At 38.2% G+C, this 8489-nt stretch overlaps 1 protein-coding gene across 1 annotated transcript; it reads right to left on the reverse strand.

The window, feature by feature from the left end:
- Positions 1 to 48: 48 nt before the first annotated feature.
- LOC121861581 lies at positions 49 to 3862 on the reverse strand. Its single transcript, XM_042359464.1, has 3 exons — positions 3493 to 3862; positions 2057 to 2290; positions 49 to 1356 (listed from the first exon to the last, which is right to left on the reverse strand). Exons 2-3 carry the CDS (start codon positions 2282 to 2284, stop codon positions 931 to 933), a joined length of 654 nt encoding a protein of 217 aa, XP_042215398.1. The 5' UTR covers positions 2285 to 2290; positions 3493 to 3862; the 3' UTR covers positions 49 to 930.
- Positions 3863 to 8489: the final 4627 nt, after the last annotated feature.

Below are 8489 nucleotides of genomic sequence, written 5' to 3' on the forward strand. Positions count from 1 at the left end.
GTACCTTAGGAACCCACTTCCATAACGTGACGATGATAGGTGCAGTTAATTTGTTATTGAGAAAGCAAACGGCTTATCCAGGGACATACAACAAATGTTGTTGTCACACTCACAACATTTTTTATATCAGAATTGAAGACACGCTTCATTGTAAATGCATGAGGCTAGAAACATGGGTAGAAGTTTTCCCCTTGGTAATTCGTCATTAATTCATCATACATTATTTTTACATTCGGCAAGACTGTGAGATGAGTTAAGTTTACATACGAAAATACCAAGAGTATGTTCCAGATCTGTGACACCCTGTAGCGTGAAGTAACCGTGGTAAGCTTGTGCTATGCAGGACAGCGTTACCAGCTACAGAAGTGGCGTTTACAACTGTTCTCTGTTCATGTGAAGGAAACTTTTTACCAACCCCGAAAACAAAATTATCACATACTGCGTTGTAAAATTGAAGAAAATAAGCTTATTCTGAACCTGAATATTATAATACACTTTCCTAGAGGAAGCAATAAATTTCACTGATCACAGTAATATAAGGTTCAACTGTTTCCAAAATGGCGGTATTTTTAGATTCAGATATTCACATAATATGTTAAAAATTATATGTAAAAAAAGATATACATAAACTTTTACCGTGTTTTACTATATCTATTCGCCGGACAATTAAGCAAAAAATATGTAAATTATACCAACATTGAGTGAAATCATAGTTGACCCCCTTGTACATTTCAACATTACTGCAATAGGTTTACACTTTTGATGTTTAACACACATATCGTAAACATACCTTTCCCTACACCTAACACTGCACTATCAGGTTGGGTTCACATAATTTACAGTCAATGCAGGATATTGTTATTTCTGTTTTAATGATCGGGGTATCAAAAGACTGTAAGTCGGTGGATGCACTGCAATGTGGATCACGTCTCATTGGGGCTGTCTGGAGACGATGTAGTGAGAGCGGGAGAAAGGAGTTTGTACAGCTCTGCGCTTCAAAGATTTGTGGCTCCTCGCGTGTAGGCGTCTCTTCAGGTGCTTTTGTTGCTGTACTGTTCGCTGTTGTTGCTGTTTTTGTTGTTCTTCTCTCTCTTGGGTTTGTTGCTGCAGGGGGACATAATGTTCTCCTTTGATATGCCCAAGAGTTATAGTTACAGAAGACTGACCTATGTTCGGCTGATAGATATGTTGAGTTTCGACGTTATTGCTGGGGTCTAGAGAAACCACATGGATAGTTGCAGATAAGTGTTCAGCAAGTCCCTTCACTACACGGTCGTCACTCACATCCTTGTGCTGCTGTGCGAGGTCGATCAAGAATGAGTCATCCAGAGTTGCTTTCAGTTCACTCGAACATTTCTGAAATAATAAAACAGTTCATAGATCTATACAGTACAGCTGCATCAAAAACCCTTTAATTTTTATTCTAATATATCGATTATGGCAAACTTGAGATTTTTTCTATTACTTTTATCATGTACAATAGTTTTCTAATGCGTATCAGATAAATCAATATATTTAAAACTGGTGTTGTGTCATATTCTGAGGCGATGAAATAATAACAGTTCTAACTTAACTCCTTAGACTCACTCTGTCAAAAAGTTACTGTGGAGTATTTGGTTACACTGATGAACGTTTATCTCTAGTTTCTATACTGGTAATAAAAAACACACTGTAGAAAATTGTTTACGAAATATATCCCAGCCTACCATTTTGTAAGCTACACAATATAGAATGTATATCTGTATAACTGGCAGACATGATGTTATAATAATCTATATTTTACGGTAAAATTGAAGTCCAATTGCTGGTAATTTACTGAAACTGCTGGAATTACTTGGCGAAAATCACTAAAGCGACGTCCGAAGCCGGTGATGTTCAACCAAATATGATAAAAAATAAATTCGTTACTTTTGTACTTCTTTTTGTTAAAAAAATCAATAATGAAATGCATGACAGTATGTACAAAATGGCTAAATCTCTTAGTTACACTATTAGTAGCATAGCCATGTACATCTAGTATTCTGTTAAAAACACAAAGCTAAATAACCTTTGTTACCTGACTGACAAAATAATCTACGAGGGCAGCACGCAGTGATCCAGCCTCTGGGGCAGAGGTTGGTATGAGACGCATGATGGAGTGAAAGAGACAGTCGCCGTCGTAGGGAACCGCTGAGTGGAGGACTAACTCTCTTTCTTTAGTCTTCATCAGCAGGGCTGCTAGATGTTGTTCTCTCTTTTTTCTTTCACTTTCTGCACTTTCAATCGATTCATCGACTGAGTCCATATCTCACTGAAAATAGATTAACAAATGTGAAGGTTACAAGTAACAAACATACACACTATTCCCTACCCTACCCTGCAGTTCAGACATTGTTCCAATAATTTTCATTGGGGGTACTGAAGAGCCTGAAAGGTAGGATTAGAGTCCTCTTTGATGACGGGATAAAGATCCATGATCTGAAATGTTTCTGGCAGAGGGACAAATCATTCAATCTTGTAGACACATTGGGGGGTCAAAATGTTATTTAGTACTGAAAGGTTTAGGGCAGAAATAAGATAAGTTTGATATCCCTTCGGTATCTTTGTACCTCTGAATGTTTTGCATCTTCCTGGTGTGTGAGTGCCTGCGTAAGCTTGTGTGCGTGTGTGTCTAAATATTCACACTCCTGGGTACATACAGTATTTATAAAATCATTTCACTTCTGGATGATTAAATGCCTCCTCAAAGACTTTCATAATCTCTAGTCATCTCCTCTTCCTGCCCCTTGAACTTTCAAGTTCCTATTACAATTTATCTATCAGTCAGCCGATCTTTTTCGCGAAAGATCCGCCCGTCAATCTTTGGTTCAGTATTGATTTGATCTTCCTGTAGTCTAGCCAGTCACAGCCACGTCAGTTCCTTAATCACTGTGATAATATTCTCTAACCACTTATCAATTTTCCTGCCCCTGTTGGTTAATTATGTTAATGCTTTTATGAATTATGTACACTTATAAATGGTAAACAAAACTTCAATATGTGTATGATATGGGTATAAGAAATATCATCTGGATAATCACAAATAGTATTTACACCAACCTAATTAATTTATATTACATCTGGTTAATATAAAGTAGGAGGTAGAACAATGATGACTAAAATTGTAAAGTTCAGTATTCCTGTTTTGCTAGAGCGTGACGTTAGATTGTATCGGAAGATTATCCCTAGGGTCCGGTAAATTTTACGACGATAACATCTTCCTTAGTATCGTTGTAATCTACGTACAGTTTCTATTACTTTAATTCACTTAATATATCCTATAAAACATTGCACGTTTCGAGAAAATAAAAGGAAATTTATAGAGAAATTATCGCTTTGACGCAGCTATCTCCAGGGTTCATGACATAAAACTATAGAATACAAAACAAAATATATATCATAATATCATTCATGTTAATGACATACAAACACCCATATAAATAGATCTATATAAAGCTCACTAATTAAAAATACCTGTTGGCTGCTGCTCACGTGATCATGCAGGATGTTAGGAGTCAACTCTGGCCTTCACAGTTCTCGTCAGATAACTATTGTAATATTTAAGAGATATGTGGATACTTGACAGCGAATTAGGATATCGTTACACTCATTTGAAAAATACTTGTTCCAGCACGATTGTCTTGTGCGCTATGTTTAAGGTTTGTCGTCACGGGATACAATCAATAATGTTTTTGAAATTGAGTTCTTATTGTTGTTTTAATATGTTTAGCTGCTTCATCTGTCAGTCATTAAAAACGTTCAATCCCACAGTTTTTACGCTAGAAAATATGATTATTAATAAAGAAACGTTCTTTTATGTCAGTGCGGCACTCGAGAGGTGAGTAAGTTCAATTGCTGACTGGCCTCCAAGCAACGTCAACAACCTTCGCGCTGCCTCACGCCTGCGTACTGTACCTGGCTACTGAAGAACATTTTCAGATCGTATATCTGACATACTTTCAGATTATCACGAATAAGTATTCTAAGACCAAGAATGAACGTAGTGAATACCACTGCCTTATAGCCGATAATTTAAAGTATATCTACAAGAAGTTAATTGTAATGGTTGATTGTTAAAAATATTCACATTAAACCAAATCTATGCGATAAATACTGGTTTTATTCTGGCATCACATAATATTTACACTTTAATTACTAATCACTTAGGCACATGACTGTTAGCAATGCTGTGTAAAAAGTATGACAGTAGACTACATTGTTTATAGAGATCCTGATCGATTCTACAGTACAATGTTGACATCACGTGCCTGTAGTGTGGTCCCTGTCGTGGTCGGTAGATTAAAAAATCCGAGCTGGAATCACAATGATACTCACCGTGAAAGTCATCATTATTATTATTTACTCATCTAAAGTCGTTCCATGTGGAGTGATAAGGTTGGGATCAAAAGATAATCCATGGAATTGATTTATTTGTTTAAAAAATATCGAATAATATCTCTAGGTAGTTTAACTTGTACTGTATGTCTATGTATTAAACAGGACCTCACTGAAATACTTGATTAGTTTATTGTAATGTGAAGTGGTCCGTAAACAAACTCTAATTTAATATGTGATTTATCTTGCAATCAGTCTGTGGAATTATTGTTTATTATTTGGTTTCTTGCTTAATGAAATCTCGAGGTGAAATTTATGAATTACTTTAGTTTATCCTAAAAATTCATTTTCTCTAATATAAGTATAAACAAAAACTTTTAACGTTTAGGTAACTTAGCTAAATATCCAATAACTTTACCTATTGTTGCCTTTATTTTTTCGACCCTCGGCATTCATTTAGGACTAATGAACTTACGTAAGAACAATACAAAATTTGCACATGTATTCCATAAGTTAAACATATGTATGGAAATAGATTTATGAAGCAGAGTAAGACTTGACTCTCTGGGTGCGTGTCTAAGGCCTGTGACACGACCAAAGTGAAATTTTCCCAGTCAATCAAAGCTCAGTGAGTGCGCAACGTGTTTCCGCGCAATCACAACTAGGCATCGGGCGTACACTATGTTCCCAGCTGATCAAAGCAAAGCGCCTTCTCCCCACATATTATATTCTGAATCTGTTAAATTTTTTTGTGGTGGAATTCTAGCGTGAGACCAGCATGTGGGAGACTGTTCAGTTATGCCGGATTGATCTTCAGTTCAAAAAAGGCTCGATTTAGTAAAAACAAATCTTTAAAATCAGCTTATGTTAAGGTTAAATAAGAGACACTGAATATGGAACATGATATGATAATTACGTTACGCTTAAAATCATGGATTTACATTATTCATTACAGTGTCTGTACCCTACAGGCCATGGGCAACAGCCAAGAGAATCAGAATTGTCTACTTTGTGTATGGTTTAATTTTTCCAGTCGATGTCGCCATAGTTTAAGTTTTTTGCGTTGCCACTTATGGTTCTAAGTTCCTTTGGTTTAATAAGCTACACTTCGGGGATCTTTAGATACATCCAACAATGAGTAAGTCTCTTCTCTTTAGTTTAAATTCTAAACCACTTCGATTCTCCAAAACCATCCTTCCCCAGCAGTCTCACATGGCTGGCTTTAAGGTTTTGTCTAACATAACCACACCCTTGACATATTGGTGAGATACGCGCGTTACCGCAGTACCACCAACACCCCGTGAGCCAACCTGATTTGCCATTGCTTATATGCGTGTACTTTTTTATATATATGATGATTTATTGTTAATATGCATAATATACATGAAGTTTTTTTTTGTTAAATAGCTTACCTTCTACTCCTTGTTATAAATGTTTTTACTTTTAGGTTAGGTATCTCTTAAAATAATTTGGTTCTCTATTTTAGCGAAACATAGAAAACATATAGGGGCGACTTATATATTCTGATATAGCAAGAGGTAGAGGTGAAATTTACCTTCCTACCTAATTTACTTAAGGTCTACCTCGATTAGAGGTGGTCATATCGAGAGAAGGCAGCTAATAGCCTCTATACAGTAGGATCCTTCCATGGTTCTTGATACTTTTGTCAATGGATATTTCGAAACCCAGCTCTTTTCTCGCTTCCATGGCTTAAACTTCTAGACTGTACCTTAGGTTTGCCAAATATTGCGTGAAAAAATAATTATTTATATTCTTCCTGCATGGCACTTTGGCAAGCTGGCGGCGCGTAACATCTTGGAAATTTGATCTGGGTTTTACGTCTTCTATTGCTTTTAAGATTTTAAATGTCTGTAGACTGAAAAATTATCCACCCTAATCTCTCGGTATACTTGGATAATCGAGACGATTTAGTTCAGGAGTAATCTTAGTCACCTTGCTGCATCTTTTCTTGGAGATGTGATGTATTTCTGGAGCTAAAGACTCCATTCCTGTGTACAATAGTCCAGAGAAGGTCGTATAAGAGACGTATAAAGTTGAAGAAGCATTATATTTCTTTGTATTTGAAGATAAGACTAATAATACCTAACTTCTAATTGGCTTTTGTCTCTGCAGCCTCACGTGTTGCGTCGTCTTCATTGAGTGATCTATCTCTTACATTTTGCTATTTTGTAAACCATTTGCCAGTCCTGTCATGTCTCTGATACGCACTTTCGGCAAGTACTGGGTAGACAGTTGCTCCAGAATGTATCTGAACCTGTGCCAGTGTTGGTCAAGCCTGGCCATTGGAAGTTTATATTTAAACAACTAAATGGTGTCAGCGGGACTCGTATGTTAATTAGTGTTTATGAATCAGGACGCAAAAAAAAAAAACGGTAAAATAAAAATACGAAAACTTCAATTGGTCGTCACTATTTGTGATTTTTTCGAGGTAAGGAATAAGTTGTCTTCAATATTTTGAAGTTAAACAACGTTGGGTCTGGTTAGTACCTGGGTAGGTGACCGCCTGGTCTTAAGAACACCAGATGCTGCTGGTTTAGGAACTCTACTGGAAACAAGCCTCTCATGCCTTTGTCATCTGTTCTTGGTCAAATTGATTGAATATAAATTATTATTATTAATATTTGGAGGAGATGCGGTAAGAGATGAGGGTGACGGAAGAAAAGTTGGCCGGGAGCACAGAGGGAGTAATGGGGGGTGATCAAAAATGGGGTTGAGTTAAGTTGAGGGAAGGGATGTCGGGGAGATAGATTATAGCTGATAATGGGACAGATATTGTCTGGTACGGGGCGGTGACGAGAAGACAGTGGGGTAAAAGAGAGGGTGAAGTTAAGGGGAGGAGAGAGATATTTACCTCGTTAAAAGGTGGCGGAAAGAGGTTCGAAGGTCAATTAGTTAGTGAGGAGTAGGGTGATGACAGTACACACCTCACCCTTGTCAAGTGTGTGTTTCACGCCTGGGAGTTTTGAAGAGGAAATACGGCTACGTGTTGACACGCACGCATGCTCCACGCTTGCACGCACGCACATGCATACACTATAACACACACACACACACACACATGTTGTTTCACTCATGAGTTAAACTCATTGCATTGCATTTATTGTTTATTAACGTGTGAGTTGTGATAAAAGAAACTCCGGAAGGAAGATCGCAGCTGAGAACAACCTGGAACAACGCAAGAATGTGGTATGACCAGTCGACGGCATCACTCCACACACTTGTTAAGTTTACCTGAACGAGGAACTGGACCGCTCTTCAGGGACTTGATCAACCGAGTCTGTCCCGCATCAGGTGCATCAAGAAGTAATTACAGCAGACTATTATTGTCTGCCAAGAGCTGAATACGAGCAGGAAAAAACCCTTCGGCTAATTGGATATTTTTGTTGCCGAAGCCATCCAATTAGTTTGCCAAGACCTTCTAATTACATGGTGGAGAAGCGTGGCCTGGAGCACCCTACTCCGATGCTTCATTCACCTGCTTATAACTAACTACCTTCACTACGTTATAGCATATACATGTTGTATTTAGCAGGGGCCACTTCAGACTTCAGGGAGATGTCTGTCTGTCTGTCTGTCTGTCTGTCTAGTTTACAATTGTTTCGCCCCTTGCCCGTGGGGTGAGGGGATTGTGTGGAGGGGAGGTGTGGGAGAGTGTTGGAGATGATGTGACTGTGGTGTGAGGATGTTGGGGTGTAGGGGTCAGTAACTGGTCTGTAAGTCTTCATGTATGGTCATCGCACGTGAGTGGTCGTGAGAGCTAGAGTAAAATAACACTGTCAGGTATGAACAGGTATATATTGTATGTGCTAAGCCGGTAGGCAACATTGGCTGAGGTGATATATACTACTCTGTTAAGTCTATTAAGAAAAGATCAAGAGTGTTTTGACCGTGTCTGGGAAAGTTCACAGCTTGTGAGAGATGCAGCTGCTCCTGAAGATCTGTGGTGTCATTTCATTAAATCACCACAAAGCGTGTCTGATACCTGGTTATCTACCTCCGAGGGTCTCGGAGGTGGTAATGAGACTGTTAATTAGATTTCCACTGGTGGGGTAGCGAGGCGGCTGATGCACCACAGTAGATAATGAAGGCAATGTAGCGAGGATTAGTGTGGAACA

The sequence above is a fragment of the Homarus americanus genome, unplaced genomic scaffold (assembly GCF_018991925.1).
Source record: "Homarus americanus isolate GMGI-L3 unplaced genomic scaffold, GMGI_Hamer_2.0 scaffold24260, whole genome shotgun sequence".
Taxonomy (NCBI): Eukaryota; Metazoa; Arthropoda; class Malacostraca; order Decapoda; family Nephropidae; genus Homarus; species Homarus americanus.